This window comes from Rhinolophus sinicus, chromosome 13 (genome assembly GCF_057876585.1).
Source record: "Rhinolophus sinicus isolate RSI-liver-muscle chromosome 13, RSI-T2T, whole genome shotgun sequence".
NCBI classification, from domain to species: Eukaryota; Metazoa; Chordata; class Mammalia; order Chiroptera; family Rhinolophidae; genus Rhinolophus; species Rhinolophus sinicus.
The window spans coordinates 7279095-7297801 of NC_142513.1; the positions used below are offsets into that span (position 1 = coordinate 7279095).

An 18707-nucleotide genomic window follows, 5' to 3' on the forward strand; every position below is an offset into this window, starting at 1 on the left:
CCAACCCCGAAGCAGACAGAGCCGCCGTTATACATTTGCTGGGTTGCTTGTCTCTCTCCTCCTTAACTGAGGCATTCTCTGGGCTCTGGTGCTTGCTGCTGTGACCAGGTAGATAAATGCATAAATGGATGCATTTCTTCATTGTAATGCATTAGGGAAAATGGTCCCCACCATTTCTAAAAAACATGGGTGATTGCCACGAGAGAGTGAGAATGAAAAGAGACTACTTATGGTTTTTTTTTTCCTGTTGACTAAAAGCAAAAAGTGAAAATGGACTCCTCGAGTAATTTTTAAAATGTTTAAGTACTTTGGCATTTAGGCGGGAGTTGAGGAGAGACAGGAGAAGGAAAAAAAGCACATAGACCCCCCCCCACCTATATCCTGTAACTTAAAGCCATAATGGGTCCTTCCTTTAAATGCAGATTCCCTGGCCTCCTCCCCACCCCCCAGGACTCAGAATTGCAAGGTCCTAGCCTGGGAATCTGCAAATTTGCATTTGACAAGCTCTCCCAGTGATGAGGACACCAAGTAAAGGCTGTGAAGCACTGGCTTATTCCAGCTGCAAAACCAGAACATCATTTCCAGTCCTTCCAGATTTGCAAAATTTCCTGGGCCAGTAAAGACTTTCCAGAGTTTCTCTCTGATATCCTGGGAGAGGAAGTTCCTTCTCATTTTCAAAGTTTTTTGAAGTTTTAATGAAAGCCTCTGTTTTCCGGGCGTTTCTTTGACCTGAGTGTGACTTGGCAGCCCTTGCTCACAGCTGGCTCACCAGTTCCCTGCCCTGTCTAGGCCGGGCGTGTAGAACTCCTCACATTGCGTCGTTCTGCCCCATCCTTCATCCTTGTGGTTTCTGCAACATCCGCCCCCAGCGATTGCTTGCTTTATACATTTCCTGATAATGGCTCCCTCTTCTATTTACTTACATAATTTTATTTTAAAATGAAAATTTATGGCACGATAGTCAGTGGAAAGCCCGGATCATTTGTCACAAATGATGGCAATCAGACAATGAACATCCAAGTGTTATCATTTTATTTTTCACCAGATACCGTTGATTGCTACAGTCTCTGAATTTGAGGTCTGTTCTTTCTGATAAACAAGTTCAAGAGAGGTGTTTAAGACAGCCGAGCACCAAATGAGGCTTTCTTCTTGATTAAGTCAGAGGTGTTGAAAAGGGGACCTTGTTTTCACCTCGTACGCGACTCAGTGCTGCTTTAAACTATCTGCCACCAAAATGGGAATACTCTGTGTTTTAAAATGTCCAAGGATGGATGGGCCCCCCTCATGAAAACATGGCACAGAGCTCCAGCAGGCTTGGGCAGGGGAGGGAGCCATAGGGCGTTTCCACTGGAGGAGATGATGGTTTGAGTTCGTGGTCTGGAATCCTTTCCCCCACAGGTGCACCTTCACCTCCTTGGGATTTCTCACTTTGACTCATTCTTTCAAACAGTATTTATTGAGCACCAACTATGGGCCAGACTTTGTGGACATAAAGCCAATAAGGCATAAGATCCCCTCAAGGTTCCAAGCTCAGAGTCATGGTGATGATTTTAGTAATTTAACATGTATTGAGCACTTACTGTATACGAGGCACTGTTCTAGGTGCTTTGCAGGTGTTTATAATTTGTTCCTCCCGACAACCCAAAAGGGGGCTTTCAATATCCCTATTTTGCCAACAAGGAAATCAGGGCATGGAGAGGATTATTAACTTTTTAATACACTGACTAAAATTTACTGACTACTTACCATGTACTAGGCACTGTGCTAACTAAGCATGTTGTCTGATTTATCTCAATGAATCCTTGTAAAATCCCAAGAAGAAGTCCCTTTTTCGCAGGTCTGTTTTGCTAATGAGGAAATTGAAAGTCTGGGAGGCAAAGGTGCCTAAGGTCACACAGCAAGCAATGATCCACTGGAGAGAAATCAAACCTTGTCCGACTCGAGGGCCTGCCCCCTTGCCCTGACACTGTATTGTCTGATGGGCACGGGGAGATGTGTGAAGAGGTGATTCCAGGACTCCAGGAAACGTGCTCCGAAAAGAGTGGCCTCTTCCCCTGTACAGTCAATTCTACAATAAATGCAGCTTCAGACTCTTTCCCTTGTTTCTACTTTGGCTCAGAAAACAATAGGCTGACAATTTGCAGTAACCACCTTATCTATAACTAAAGGAGAGAAGTGAAAGAAGTAGAGAAAGTCTGAATAGGAATAACATCACCAGGGCTTTCATTTACAGCCTTCAGTGTACTCTTCGTTTTCACTCGCACCACCTGCAGTTATTTGCACATCTTATCTACCTGTGGACTACATCTCCCATCTGCTCCACCGTCAGCCGGGCCCACGGCATCACTGGCTTTTGACTGGATTGATGCTGGAGCCTCTTACGTGGTCTACCTGCCTGGTCCCTGATAAATAACACAGCAGCCGGATGATCCTGTTAAAACCTAAGGCAGATCCTGTTTCTCCCTGCTCCCTTGTCCTCCAAAGCTCCCGGGTTCAGTTAGGACCCCAGCTCCCCAGCTCAGTTCCTCTCCGTCTGTCCGTCCCCGTCACCCACTCTCCCTATCTCGGCTCCAGCCACCCTGGCCTCCGTGCTGCTCCTCAACCACCCTTCACCCCCAGGATGCTCCAGACCTGCCTGGAGCTGCCCCCCCACCAAGGGTGGTATTTTTCTCCCTGTCACCTCACTCAGAACCCAGTTTCACTATCACTTCCACAGAGAGGCCTTTCCCGACCATCTTATCTAAGACAACTCACCCATCTCTCACGCCCTGCCCCTTACTTTCCTTTAATTTTTTCCGTTGCACATACATGCCCTGACATGAAGCGACATATATATACCTGCTTGCTTTGTTTGTGACCTGTCTGCCACACTAAATGTAAGCGTCAAGGAGGCAGGCCTCTTGTCAATTCGATTCAAGGCTCTAGTTCTAGTAGCTCCCACAGTACTCGGCACACGAGCAGACCTTCAGTAATATCGGTTAAATAAAGGTTCTTAGGCAGGGAGCAGAAATCCCAGATGCCCTCTGAGATCCCAGCTCCCTTTGTCCTAAGATATACCTGAACAAACGCCAGCCAGCCTCTCTTCTTCCCTCTCCCAGGCACTTATCTGACGGTGACAATTAAAAAGTGAAGAAGGCGTTACCAGGAAACAGCCTGTAGCCTTCTCCTATTAGCTTAACAACCCCGAAGCTTTGCCACCTTGGGCCTGAGGGGATGAGCTGGGAGGGGAGGGGGAGAGTTGCCAAACCCTGAGAGGCTGGAAGCGTCTAGAGGCTGCTGGGCTGGGAAGGCAGAGCACCTGGAGGGAGGAGGGGGAGAGGTGGACCTCAGAAATGAGGGACCTCAACTCCTTCACCTCCATCAGCAATACTCCATCTGGGGGTCAGCTTACCCAGGAAGTTGACAAATCTATATTCTCAGCAAGCACTGTCTATAAGATGCATAAACAATAGTTACTGCAAAAAGGTGAATCACTCCTCTTCGGTTGAAGGCAGATGATGTCATGATGAAAAAATACAAGTTTATTACCACAATCAGAGGCTTTGTCATTAACATTTCCTAAATTGATAAATATTCAAAGTGCTGCTATGATTATTATTGGTACGGAGGTCTGCCAAAAAATGTTAGATGTGCAAATGAGGTCCTTATACTCGAAAGCAATTAATTAGTATACAAAGTAATACAGTAATTAAAGTATTCATTCATTCATTTATTTACAGCCTCATTTATTCATTCATCAGGAAATATTTATTTAGTGCCTAATAGGTACCAAGAAGTAATTCAAGTGCCTAGATTTCTCCTGGAATTCTTACAGGAAAACATGGGCGACAAAAAACAAAAACAAAAACAAAAATAAACACCCAGGAAGGAGAAGAAAACCATTCGTTCATGAAGAAGATGCGATGTAAGTACCGGGGCTGCACCAAGGGTTTCCTCTACATCACGTTATCTAATCATTACAGCCGCGATGTGAGACGAGCAATATCATGTCCCCATTTGACAGATGAGGAAACCGAGGTTCAGCGAGGGTCAGGAATTCCCCTTCAGGCACATGGCCGCTACTTAAGTCGGGAGGAGGTGCACTGGATCCCAGATTTGCTTGGCTCTTAACATTTGCCCTTCCACAGCCTCGCCCACATCATCCATCACAGCACCGGTCAATTCCTCCATAAAGGCTGGCCCTGGGTTCTCGTCTCTAGATGTCACCTGTATCATTCTGAGCATCTGAGGGGCCAGGTAAGTAGACTGGGTGGGCCAATGTGCCTGAGTCCACACCACCTTTGAAATACAAACAAGTGCCTGTATTCTGCTAAGCACCCAATCAGACGACATCGCTTCCTGCTTGCACCCCTCCAGTGGTGTCCTTAGAACCAACTCTAGAAGGCCACACATGATGCACCCTGGCCCAGCGCTCCGCCTTCATTTCTTATTGCTCTCCCACTGCAACGTTCCAGGAACACAGTGGCCTCCACGTCTTCCTCAGACGGGCAAGTCCATTCTGGCCGCAGCTGCTCCTTGCTTCCTCTACCTGGAATGCAGCTCCCAGACCTGTGCTTGGCGACTCCCTCACGTTTTGTGCAGATCGGATCAAACGTTACCACATGACCACTGCCCCTGACAACTTGATATAAAATGGTAACCCTCCCGTTACTCCTTACCCCATCAATCCTGACTTCTTTTTCTGAAATGCAATTGGAACTATTCAATACTATGTTATCTATTTATTTGTTCCCTAGCTTTTGGGTCTCACCCCCAAGAACACGAGCTGTGTGAGAGCAAGGACTTTTCCTTTCCGACTCAGACCAATGCCTGGCACCTAGCAGGTAGACAGTAAACACTTGTTGGGTAGATGAACGCATGAAAGGACACATGTCCATGTTAGGAACACGGAAGAAAGAGCCGACCTCATATAGGACGATGGCCCGAAGATTCTGTTCGGAGATGCCACTAGAGGCAGCACCCTCTGTCAATGCTCTTGAGACCCCCCCCCACAGGTTTAGCCATCACAACAGATGCAGAGGAAGACTGACAGGAACGGAGGGTCCTTCCTTGGCAAATCACGATGGCTATTCTAGATAAGCTATCACAACAGGTTAAGTGCATGGATGTTTGGGAGCAGGGCGTTGTAAAGCCAGCTCAGCCACCGAGTGACCTTGAATGAGTTACTCTGCAAATTACTCAGATCCCATCAGTAACACAGGGAGTACGCTAGTATCTGGCACGTAGGAAGGTCCTAAGGGTGAGACTCAGATCAAATGTCCCCTTCTCTGGCAGGTACCCCTGACCATCCACGCTGAGGTAGCCTCAATGCTTACTACGTTTGCTTTTATAAAGCTGTTGTCATCCATAGCTTTTTTTTTTCTATATGAAAATTATCTTTGTTCTTTCTTTGTTAAATTACTTGTATGTGCTCTAGCTTCTCCTGGAGGGTAGGATTCCCCAGGGATCACACCCACCCTATTAACTTGGGTCAGCGGAATAAGACCTGGCACAAAGGAGCCACTCAAGAAATACTACTTGGTAAGGTGCCTGGTTTATAATGGGCACGTATGTAGTGGCAAATATCATTACTACTGGTGTGGGGGCTGGTGCTATAGTTACTATTTCTTGGGAAAGAAACACTTGAGCAGGTTCAGGGCTTCAACCAGCCCAGCTTAAGTTGTTCTCAGGAGAACAGGCTAAAACCCTCCTCAGTGATTGTATTTTCAGTGCTAAAAAATCAGAACGCACCCATCTCTGATTTCTTCCAAGCCCTGAACACCGAGTCCCATGATAACTGCTGGGTTGCCCTTCCCCTCCTGCTATACATTTCTCCTGGTCTGGATGTTCAGGGTACAGATGCACTCACAGTCACTGTTCGGTGTGGCCCCTCACTGCCTTTAGTGAATTGTCTCAGCCCTAGTCTCACACAGTTCTCTCAACCAGGGTCTGAAGAAGAGCTATGATTACCCTCATCTTGTAGGTTGGAAAGTGGGAGCAGAGATTTGAGATGTTTGCCTGGGTTGACATGGCCCCAAAAGAAATGAAACTGGGGACTTGAACTTGGGTTATTCTGACGCCTGAACTCACCTTCTTAACCTTTGAGGAAGGTTTGCCTCTCGAGCTTGTCCAGGGACATAAAGCTAGCATGGGCCAAGCTGGAATCAGAACCCACGTCACTTCCTCCTAATTCCACGGCTCTATCCATCGTCTCAAACCCAATCCCAAGGGGGAAAACAAGAAGTGCAAAGCCATGTACCCAACTTTCAAATAAAGGAAAATAGCCAAAGGCGATTCTGATATGAAACACGCTTATAGCGTTTCATTTTGGCATTTCTTCTGTACCCAATGGTTCCGAACGAATAGAATAAATTCTTCTCTACAGCATCCTCTTGGCCCAGAAGCTGTTCATATCTCCCTGGGGTATAAGAGAGAGGCTTCTTAATACACAGAAAATTCTAAGGAATCTGATACATTGAAGTGAAATAGAGTAAATCCCTTGCAGTTTACATAGAAATATATATATGCCTCTGCTCTCACTGACACAGCCTTTTCTCCCCAAGGACAGAAGACCTTGACCTTCTGTCTCCTTTTGGCATCTCCCACATCACCAGATTTCATGGATTTTTCACAATGCAGTAAAGCATCAGGGAAGTTTCTTCCAAATTCATTCCAAACAGAATGGCCGCTGCCAACTCTGTTTTTATCTCATGCCGCCCTTCGTAACTACTTTCATTAAAAACAATAACTGTGTTCTGCCCACCTTAATATCTAAACTGTATCATTTCCATAGAAATGACTTAGATGCCGCGTTAGGAAGAAAGCTCAGGGGTGATTTCAGAGTATTCATTCAGTTCTGAAAGCACCCATCTAATTAAGACCACTGATCTCAATTTTTGTACTGCCAGAAACTGCAGAATGCTGTCTGTAGTTTTTTTGTTGTTGTTGTTTTGTTTGTTAACCCACCTTAGTATCCAGGAGCTTTATGAAAACACAAGGCTTTTCCTTGAACATAAATGGACACCACAGCTTTTCAATTAAATTAGTCTTTGGAGAAAGACGCAAAAGAGCTCCAACGCTCCTTAAAAACCTTCCCTGCTTCAGCACTGCTCACTTGCCAAAGGGAAACAGATGTGTAGCTCAAATGCAATGCTACGTTCTCCTTCACCTGCCGAAACAAACTTTGCGATCCTGAACCCTGAGCCAGCTACAGTATAGAGCTCGTTGAGGTTCTGCTTTTAGTTGGCATGCCCACACTGGGTGTTCTAAAACGATTTTTTTTTAAAGGCATGTGCATTATAATTCCCTACACCTTTGTACCTCCAGACAGAGCTTTATTACCCCTATTTCAGGTTGGGTGGTAGGTACGGGGATATTGAACTTGTTTTTTTAAAATAACACAGATTGAAAAATAAGTCTCCTTTAGATGAGCAAAATTCAAAATAAATGCTTTCATATACGACCCAGGTAGTTTTTATTCCCATGTAATTCCTCTAAGCTCATTCGCTCTAAAACTTTTGCACGGTGCATTTCTCTGTTGTTAACCACAGCTAAATAATACTGATATATGAATGACAGGGTTAGCTAGCCGTGCCTCCTGAATTTCAATTTCTAAAATTTTAGGCAATTTTAGGGATTGCTTTGGCATCACAAAATATTCGAGGATGCCCAGAGGACAGCTTTTTCTGCAGAGGGAATGCAAAAGATTGAGAGAGGCAGCAATTAGAAATTTCACTCGGCTATTTTCATGACTTGCAAATCCCTCCGAATTATTTAATCATTTCATCCATGGAGTTTGCTTTGAAAATAAATACACCGGCCATTCCCACTTGCATCTCAGATTTCTTTTCCGTGTGTCTGTGTATGTACAGGGTGTCATCGGAAAGGACCTGAGTCCATACCCTCGTGATGGCTTCTCTGACAAAATGAACAACACGAATACGGCCACACCACTGCAGACACTCAGATTAACGTCCAGGTTAGATTCGGAACCACGCGCTGGCACAGACATCTTCCTACGAGTTTGCAGACACAGCCCAGAAGTGGGTGTTTAGGCTCTAAAGTCTCTAACTTTTATCATCGTGTCCTCAAGACCCAGAGTCTCTTGAAACCCGCTTTAACTGCTATCCCTATCTCTTCTTCTGAAAAAAGTTCCTAAAACAGGTGACTGAAAGGTCAGTAGTAGGGGGAAAAGAATTGTAAACCCAGTGAAAACAGTGTCAGATGATAGAGGCCTGTAAAGAGATGGCGTTTTTTTCTTACTGCAACGTGCAGGTAACCAAACAAACATTCTCAATGAGGTTATTTCTTAGGTAGTTAGAACGACTAAGCTCCTTCATCATCGAAATGCTGCTTGCTGAAAGTCACCCTAAGGGACAGGGGAATTTCTAACTTTAAATGGAACTTATAAAACTTTAAATAATCCTAAAAACATAAATTGTTACAAATCACTGAAAAGGGGATGTGAAAACCTCTTCCAGGGTGAACAGGGTCCGCGAAGGCAGAAGGGTGAGATCGCCCTGATACAGACCACAGAAAAGACATTTTGCATTTATCACGACATTAGAAAATGAAAATAAATTTCTCCCAAAGAAGTAAAAATATGACAGTGTTCTCAACTTGCAAAGCAATAAAATTATTTGTGTGCCAAGCTTCTTTTAATACCACTGTGATTTTTTTTCTTTATAAAAGTCGCTCAATTTGATTGTAATTAAATATGTAATGAAAAAGCAGTGCTTCAGGGAAGTGATGCAAGACACTCTCTAACTGTTAGTTTAATGTATTTCCAACTGACTTTGCATCAAATGAAAATGATACTCTGTGTATGCCTGGTCTTAATATAGAATTTGTTAGGCAATTCTGTACTTTTTGAAGGGAACTTGGGTGATGCAGGCTTTGCCTTTGAAATAGTGGCTGAGTCCTCCCAGACATAACCCTAAATAAAATTAATAGTACAAATACAGCGATGGAAGGGCAGCGGCACTCTGGATATTTAATTCGGGTCGTGTCAGCTAATTACAGACCCAGCTCCAACATGAGCGGGGCCCAGGTTTTCTTCCTGGCTGATTTTTCTAAGCTCAGCTGGAGAGATGAGCAGAAGGGCATCCTATCAGTGGCCTTAAATAATGCCAGGCTCAGTGTCCCTTTAAAACCTGCTCAACTGAGAGCATAATTCCCAAGCCACTGGGAAGACAAATAGATCACCCCAAGTATTATGCAGTTGGAGAAATTCCATCAGATGAGTGAGAAGTCAGCTGGGATGAAACGAAAGCCCAAGCCTCTGCTGGAGAGTGTGACAAAAGGCAAGACGTTTCCAGGGACAGGTCTGCTAAAGAAGCCTCGGAGGTATTTGTTGGGTGTGAAGGTTTCCCAAACAGTAGCAAGAGAATTGAGATGACGGGAAGAAAAACAAATGTAAGGTGGTAGGAAAATAAATGCATGGGATCCTGGAGGAATGCTTCCACCCTCCTCAAAGGAGCCTCCAGTGTCCAATCCCCAAGCCTCCAGATTTTCACTACCGAGAAGTTCCTCAGAGCCCCCTCTCCCTTACCTAGCTTCCACTAGAACTCCCTGTCACTTGCAATCTGCTGATTAGGGTTAATGCATTGTGTCCTGATATGGCAGATTAAAAATGAAATCAATAAATGCCTAAAACAAATGGGCTTTTGAAATGTCCCATTCAATCTGAGTCTTTAAGGGTGAGATGAGAGGTGGGAGAAGGGAATCGGGCGGGGACTGGCGGGGAAAGGACCACTTAAGTAATCAATTTCTCTCCAAAACACTATGGAGGACTCATTTTCAAGGTATCTGTCCTTGATTTTCCAGGGATCGGCCTTAAATAACAAGAAGAGCCAGACCAGTTCATGCGGCTGAGCCCCTTGGGGGTGTGTGTGTTTATTTTCCCCATTTGTCTGTTAAAATCATACTATTTTGGTAAGTAGCGGGGTCTACAGCATGCGGGATCTAAATCTTCAAGATACAAACTTGTCTTTCTGAAGTATGTTTGAACAAAGTAAGAGGACCAGGGTCCCTAGTCCACCCCACCCCAATTTCTATTCTCTTGAATCTCATCCCAGTTGCTAGGTAAACTCAAGGTAAAGCGCACCCTGAGATGCCTGCCCTCTCCCCACCCTGCTGGTTGAGATGGCTGCGACCTCACCGTTCATCCAGTCACTGTTATCAGGAGGTTGAAAGCGAGATGGCTCAGGTCATCTCTACACTCCATCGCAGTATTTAGGATTGTCCCTGCTGAATATGTTCCCCATGTAAATAATCTGTGCTATTAAGGTGCAAATTGCAACTTTTAAGTAATGATTGCTAATAGCCGAATGTTTACTGCTACACAAGGACATCCATGAAAACAAAATCTGCATCATTCATCTCCATATTAAATAAACAAAATAAACTGAGGGAGCTGAGCTGTTCTTTCCTGCAAGACTTCCCTCAGATCTGGATTCTCAGATAGCTTTTGAGAGTCAGCAAGAAGGATACATTTCATCTCTCTGGGTGGGCAGCAGGAGAATCCTATAATTTATGTATACATTAGATATTCACGTGTGTATCATCCCCAAAGATTGTGCATTCTATTGCAATTGGCTGGTGTTATATAAAAACAACAGCTCAGGACGGTGAAATAAAATATGTATTACACATGTGTGTACAGAGACTGCGATAGATTGTAGAAAAGAGAAGCGTTCAATTTTAAAATTTTAACTACTCTGTATCCTGCAAAATACAAGCAAATCAAAACACTGTTGTGTTTTGTTTTACCCTTCTGCCATCTTCTCTAGCTGCCCTAAAATGGATAGGAGGTACAATGCTGGTACAGAACTCTGCAATGTTTTCAGGTAAAAGTAAACGCATTTTAGTGGTGAGTGAAATATACATCCAAGGAAACAAGCACACACATTCACACATACACAAACCTCTGGGGTACTGTAGCCTGCTTTCTAAACTTTTTTTTTCTTGCCCGAAGTAATAGTATGGTGGAATAGCACAGCTTTAGTAAGCCAGCAAGAATGACATTTGGGAGGGAAATGTTCTGACTTAGCTGTTTCCTTAAAGAGAACTGCCTACCTCACATCCCTTCCCTTAAAGGGGGGAAATATAACAACTAAGGACTAAAATTCCCCATCGCTTCTAATGTCAGCTCGTTCATTCTAGCTCGATACCTGCTTTACTAGAAAGTTCTGTAATTGATTCCGTGAAACATGGAACTTAAGACTAATAATGCAAAGGAATCAAATTGCCTCAAACAGTTCCTGGGAAAGATAGTCTCAGCTCTGATTCACTCACAGGCTTTTTCTATCTTACATTATTCATTAATCAAGCCAGAAATCAAGCTTTCAACATCAGTCCATGGAAATAATTACTTACAGTTGTGCCTTATGTTTCATTTTTAAGCAGTGATAAAAGTTAGGATGGCCCCAATCTTAGCACCCACCTTGTTCATTCCCCTGGATGCTCACTGGCTAAAGAATTCCAAGGTGGCTAACTTTCCTTGCGAGCGACCACCTCAGCTAAAACAGAGTGCGACATTGGGGACTTCAGAGGCAAGAAACACTGCATGAAAAAAATACCCACTTTATTAATATGTGAGCAAACAAATATGGTAAGAGGAGCCCTCGTTGTGTACGACATGAATTATTCCCTTTCAGCTTGACAAGGGGGTTCCACTTCTTCCAGTGGAAATAATAAAAGCCATGAAAACAAACATATAAAGACAGTACGAATACAAAAGGCCAGAAAACTGAAACTACAGTCACAACTTCCTAACACACACAGACACACTCCAGTAAATAGATGAGCCAGCACCAGTAGATACCAGCTTAATGAAAAGGATCTGATTTAAATAATGTGACACAGCGTTATCTTCCGTACACCTGGATCCTCATTGATCAGAAAATAATTCTACTCAAAGCAGTGCAGTTCTGAGCAATGCACTTTTTGTAATGAGCTTACCAAAGGAGATATGTCCAGTCATTCTGGTAATTTAAATTACTGCCTAGTTGTTGATGGTCTTTACCGGAACAACAAGGAGAAAAAAAAAAAAAAAAAAGAGTGATTTTCAGGGCAGTATCACTTCTTGCTGGACTGTTGCCCAGGGCTCTCTTCGGGGACAACAATAAGGATGGTATCTCTAATAATCTAGCTACACTTAAACTTATGCTGCCAGAACTAGATGGAGCAGGCTGACTCTTCCTGGGTCTACAAGGCCAGGGTGTGCCCCAAAGCTGTCAGGTTACAAAGCAACCCAAGTTATACAAAATAAGTGAGTTCAATGTAGACAGGGACAGGGGTAGGAGGGAGAAACTGATTTCAAAAGAGGTAGCTAGAGTTGAAAAAAGACACCTCACGGACTAGGCAAGTTCTAAACATATACGGTACTAAAAATATTTTAATTGTTTTGCTCTACGGGAAAACAATTGAAAACTACGTGAATCGGAGCTTTATAAATATTTCTGCATGTGACTTGAACTGATCTGCACACGGTTACGGAGGCAATTCTGGGCTCAGAAGATAATTGTGGATATTTCAAAGCACATGTACTGCCAATCGGGCTGGAATCAGGCCACGATGGAGGATGAGCTTGGTGGTCCAGCCTGCTCAGACACAAACACCCACTTTGCCCAGATTTGTAACTAACTTTGGATTTGTTCTGAGGGTGGCTTTGCAAAGTTTATGAAAGTGCTCCACCGAACTTCTCCCTCATGTTTCACGCGAGTTGGAACAGAAGGAAATGTGATGGTGGGTCTGCAGAAGACCAGCCTTAATTGATACTGCCTAAATAAAGCATGAGGGTAAAGACAGGGGAAAGAAAAACAACTTAAGCTTTTTGCTAAAGCCCTGATTCAACTAAAGGACACAAAGAAATAAAAACGCCCACATTAAAAGCTAAACAAGATAATAATTGTGCATGCCTGGCTCTGAATCTAGAGGGCAAGGCTTGCGTCACTGGCACTCTGAGTTACCATGGTGAGTGATTTATTGATATATATCAAGAATGAATAGATCAAAGGCAGCGAGATGACAGGTGATCAATCAAATGTCAAATCAAAACTAGCAATCAAGTGGAAAGCTGATTTTTCAGTGGGTGGGTCTGGCAGGAGAAAAATGAACTTTCATATTACACTTCCGAGAAACAAAACCCCAGCATACTATTAAAAAAGCAATTAAGCAACCCAAAAGAAAAAAGAAAACCCTTTCGAAGGTCTATTGTACTGATCCATTAACCTGTTCCTCTCTTTTTGGGGAGTGGGGGTGGTAAGTGAGGATTCATACGGGATAGTGTCTGCCATACAAATCAATTTACAAAGTTTGCAACTCTCTCTGGGCAAAGAGAAACCAGAGCTGTTTCAATGCGTTCTATGGGGGCATTTCCCCCCTCTTCCTTTTTTAAGAGAAGGGAGAGTGTTGATTAGATTTCCAAACGTGGAACCTTTTAGCAAACATATTCAAAGGTTCATGCGTTTCCTGGAGTGTTTTTTTCCACCTTGGCGATCAAAGCTAAACTCCCATTGCCGCACCCCCCCCACCTCCCACCCCAAGCTAGACTGCAGCCCGGGCTTGGGCATGGCTCACACTTCAGCGCCCCAAACCCCAGCAGAGGAAAAGCTGTCCCTCGAGGCCAGAAGCCACTGGCACTGACCATGCAGAGGGATGAGGGGGTGGAAAGAATGTCTCCCTATTCCGCACCCCAAATCATCAACCCAACTTTGGCTGGAGAAGCAAGAAACAGACTGGGAGAAAGTTAGGGGTGGGGTAGAGGAAAAAAAGTTTAAGGAGGGAAGGTTTGGTGGGACAGCTACCCCCACCCAAACGACGGAGCCTGGAAAGGGAAGGATTTGGGAGATCGGAGAAGACGAGAGAGGATGGGGTTATCAGCAGGGTGGAGAGGGGCCTCCTAGAGCGACTCCCCCAAAAGCTTGGGGAGGGGGTGGCGTCCTGGGGCACCCGGGGCAAGGTGGGCTGGCGAGGGGCTCGGCGCACAGGGCAGCTCGGCGGGGCAGCCCCGAAGCGGAGCTGGTTCTCTTACCTGCCGCCCGCTTGGGTGCCTGCTGTTTCCTCCTTGGCATCGCTCTACTTCGCTCCAGTCCCACTTCTGGCGCCCCAGCCCCGAGCCGCGCGCGGGGGCCCGCGGTCTCGCTCGCCTCTCTGGGTCTCCTCCGCCTCCTGCCCGGTGGCTCCTAGGGCGTCTCTCGGCCTCTGTCCCCCTGACGATCCCCCCTGCAACTCCTCCACCACGGGCCAGAGACCCCCCTCTCCGGATGGCAGACACGGGTGGCTTGTGCCGGCTGGTTTGAAGTAGAGCTTGGCTGTGCCTTGTTTGTTTGTTTGTTTGTTTTGGATTTTTTTCCTCTTTCTCTCTTTTTGTTTTTGCTTTTTGGAATTTTTTTGTTTGTTTGGTTTTTTTTTTTTTTGGTGACTGTTGAGACACTTGATTTCTTTATTAAACATCCAAGACCGGGTTCGGATGGAAGGGACGAGGGGCGCACACGCGCCACACGCACACGCGCGCGCGTAAAGATAAGGAAAAAAAAAGGCAATCCTGGGAAGGTGGTGGTTTCTTCTTCTTTTTCTTCTTCCTCCTTCTCCTCTTTCCCTCCTCCTCCTCCTCTTCCTCCTCCTCCCGGCCGATCTCTATGGCGGATTCGTGCTGGGGGGAGAGAGAGATCACTCACTGTAGGTTTGTGGCTGCTGTCAGATCCCAGTCTGTGAGTGATATGCGAGAGGACAGGAGCGGGTTTGGGAAAGACAGAAAATCTGGAATTCACTCACACACACACACTCACACACACAGACACACACTCACACACGCACGCACTCTCGCTTCCTCTCACACACACTCACACCCCCCACATATGCGCGCACACACACACACACACTCTCTCTCTCTTTCTCTCTCTCTCTCTCTCTCTCTCTCTCTCTCACACACACACACACACACACACACACACACACACACACACACACACAAGACAGGGCGAGGCGATGCCAGCAAACATCGATCCCGCTGAACAAACTGAACATTAACAAACTCCTCCTCCTCCTCTCCCCACGACCTGATGACAGGGAGAAATTTACTCCCCAGCCGCAGAGCGCCAGGCAGAGGGAGTCTATTAAAGGGACAGTGTCCCGCCAGGGCGAGGGGCTGGGAGCCGGGCCGGGCGTGCCACCCCTGCTCCCACTCCTGGCGTGCCCTCTTTGCTGGTGACAGGACATGCCCACCAGGCGCAGGGACACCCCTGGGGGAGGAGGGGAGGAAGGAGGCGAGGTGGGGGGGAAGGGGCAGAGTGATGGCTAAACTAGGCAGCTGAAAAGGGAGCTGCCGGGGCCCAGGCTGGCTAACCAGCAGGGATGTTAACAACATCAGGAGGGTGAGAACTTAGATCTGCTTTGGGTGGGGAAAGGGGGAGGGCACCCATCAGTGATGACCTCCATCCTCTAAGTCACTTAATCAGACCACAAAGATGTCCTCCCCACTCCACCCCCCTTAAGTTTAATCATGTCCGTCCCTCCCTCCTTCTTGCTCATCAGTGGATAGTCATAAAAACAAAAATCTCCCATCTGCCTCCTTGAGAGTTGAACCACATCTTCTTCTCTTTGTTTTGTTTAAACAGTATTTATCAAGCACCTACTATGTGCCTGTTCTGGAGACACAGAAGCCACTGAGAAAGGGTAGATCCTGGCCCTCTAAGTGTTTATATTCTAACGAGGGAGAAGATTAGTCACCCGTTCATGCCAGTCTTTGCTTAAATGTCACTTTCTCCCACAGGCCCACCTTACTTGAAATTTCACACAGACTCAGTCCCTATCCCATTTCTCTATTTTATTTTTCTCCACTGGGGTTGTGAATACCACACATATTATATACAGTTTTCTACTTTATTGTCCTAGTTCCCCTCTGGAATATAAGCTCTGGGGAGGAGGGAGGTTTTCCTCTTTCATTCACGGTTCTATCCCCCAAATGAGGGCAAAGGACGAGACATACAGTAAGTGCCCAATACAGTATGCATTGAATGAATGAAAAGCAAACAAATAAACAAGATCATGTCAGCGCAATGAGCTCCTTGAAGATGCTGACATAGGGTTCTGGTAGTGTGTGAAGGAGGAGCAAGCCCAAGGCTTGGTGCCGGAGATGGCCTTCAAGCTGAGACAGATTCCAGCCAACATGCGATTGCTGAGCCCTGCTCTGGGCCAGGCACTCTCAAGGTGCCGGGACAAGTCTGAACTTGGACCCTGCCTTCAAGAAACTCTCCTTCCAGTGGGAGAGACAAACAAAGGGGCAAGTGACGTGTGCTGGGCTAGGAGGTGTACTTAGGAGGGGGATTACCCTGGACTTGGCAGGAAAGAGGATGGTAACCAGGCAGGGTTTCCTGGGGAGAGTCAAGTCAAAACTGACTCCTAAAGATGGAGGTGTTAGGCAAAAAGTGAACTCTGATAATGATGCCCTTAGAATAAAAAGACAGTCTTTACAGTCAGAATGCAGGAAGCCAAACCTGGTTCTTTACCATAGTAAATACTTCACTATGCCTTCTTATTCCTCAGTATTTCTTGATAACTACCCAACTGAAAAAATTATTACTTATTATTGGACTATTAAAATTACCATTATACTTTAAAAAAAAAAAAAAGACAGTCTTTCTGAGTCAGGGCTTCCACTTCCTGCATTAAAACCCCGAGGTCCTTGTTAAGAAGCACATTCCTAGGCGGTCCCTTAGAAGAAGGTGATGTAACCCCCGGCACTGTGACATTTTGGGTCATCATTGTGGGGGCGGGGTCGTCCCAGGCACAGAAGATGTTCAGCAGCATCCCTGGCTCCCACCCACGAGATGCCAGACCCTTCTACCCCAGTTGTGCCCACCATAATTGTCTCCAGACATGGCCCAATGTCCCTTGGGAGGCACACTCACCCCTGGATGAGCACCACTGCCCCAGACCTTTTAAGTCAGAAACTTCCGGATGGGGGCTCAGGAATCTGCCTTTTGAACAAACAGTCCCCACCCCCACAAGTGAATCTCCTGCTCACTCCAGTCTGAGAACTTCTGCGAGGAAAGCCTTTGTTCATTTGGAATCGGACACACCCAACATTGTAACTCCAAAGCCAACACAGGCTTAGAAATTCGTATAATTTAGGAGTTCACGGGGTGACACGGCTACCGTGGGCATTGTGATGGGGTTCACCTGTGCCCACTGCTCACTATCCACCCCCACCCTGTACCCACCCCCACTGAGGCTTGAGCAGGGAGACCCGGGACACTTCCCACCTACAATCCACCCACCTGCCACCTTTGCCCTCACTTGAGGGAAATCACCAAGGGTGACTAGTTACACAGAAATTTTTCTTAGTTCTTTGGGGCCGTAGAAAAGGCCCCTTTCCCGTGCCGCTCGTCAGCCAGGGCTTGTTATTGCCCGTTTGCAGTGTGCTGTTTAATCATTTTCAGCACCCTCCACCCCCGCTCCTCACCCAGGAGGCGAAGGCTCCTTTCTTCTTCTCCGGTGTGTGGTACAAGCTGTTAACTCACCTACTCTGACCCACCCACTGGCCCCCACCCATGACTAACCCCACCCAACCCCAGCCTCGTCCTTAGGCAACTGAGGTGAAGAAAACCCTACTTCCCAGTTGGCAATGTCAGCAAAAGGTTATTAATCCTAATTAATTCTAATTACCCCATACATCTTGACAGAGCGCTGTGCTGTGCACCGTAGCTTGTGCAGTCAAACTCCTGTCCTGCCGTCAAGGAGCCACAGTGATAACATCCAGGAGGCCTCCACTGGAGGCCTGAACACAGAGAAGACGGCCTGCAGTCAGCTCACCGTGAACCCTCCATATTGGGGAGAAACCCACGCCTGCTGATTTGGTGTTCACAGTACTTTCAATCATCTAGAAAGGAAAACATCTACCGTGTTTCCCCGAAAATAATACCAAGCAAGACAATCAGCTCTAATGCATCTTTTGGAACAAAAATTAATGTGAGACCCAGTATTATTTTACTATAAGACCCGGTCTATAATATAATATAATATAATATAATATAATATAATATAATATAATATAATATAATATAATATAATATAATATACTGTAAAATAATATAATATAATACCGGGTCTTATATTAATTTTTGCTCCAAAAGACACATTAGAGCTGATGTTAGATGCCAGGCACTGCCCGCCACACAGGAAATGCTGAAATGCATAAGATAGGATTCCCTGTTTTCAAAAAGCTTCTGTTACAATGACATCCAGAAGACTGGGGACTCGGGAAGAGGGAATTCTGGGGGTGGACCCTGCCTTGGACAGAATCCGGATGGAAATCAGCAGGAAAAGCTGACTCTGGGCTACAGAATCTCTTCCAACCTCTCTCCAGGATTCCTCTCCAAATTTTACCTCTCATCTCTCCTCTTTTCCAACAGCTGGTTATATAACAGGGTGGGGGACTTATAATACCTCTACTGAACCTAGCTTTTACTACCGAAACATTCTTGGAGCCATACTTCTGGAATGTTCTTTCATTAATTTGCATGTTTTCCCTACTGCTACTGTTGTGAATATTTAGCTTGGTTCTATCAACAGAAAAGATTTTGGCTAATCCGGTGGGATGCATAACACCCTGGCACCCAATTATTGTTCAGTGTAGATACCACACTGAAAAACATTGACCCACTTAAGTGAAAAGGTTATTTATTCCTTTTCGATTCTCTTTCAATCTGAGAAAGTCTCAGTTT

General features: G+C 45.6%; 1 protein-coding gene across 4 annotated transcripts in view; it reads right to left on the reverse strand.

Annotated features, from left to right (window-relative positions):
- Window positions 1–14927, reverse strand: part of TSHZ2 (teashirt zinc finger homeobox 2) — a 420481-nt gene extending 405554 nt beyond the window's left edge. For all 4 annotated transcript variants that reach the window (XM_019726070.3, XM_019726068.3, XM_019726069.3 and 1 more), the window contains exon 1: window positions 14015–14927. In XM_019726070.3, coding sequence (XP_019581629.3) covers window positions 14015–14054 — 40 coding nt within the window. In that variant the 5' untranslated portion in view covers window positions 14055–14927. The remainder of the gene's footprint in view (window positions 1–14014) is intronic.
- Window positions 14928–18707: the final 3780 nt, after the last annotated feature.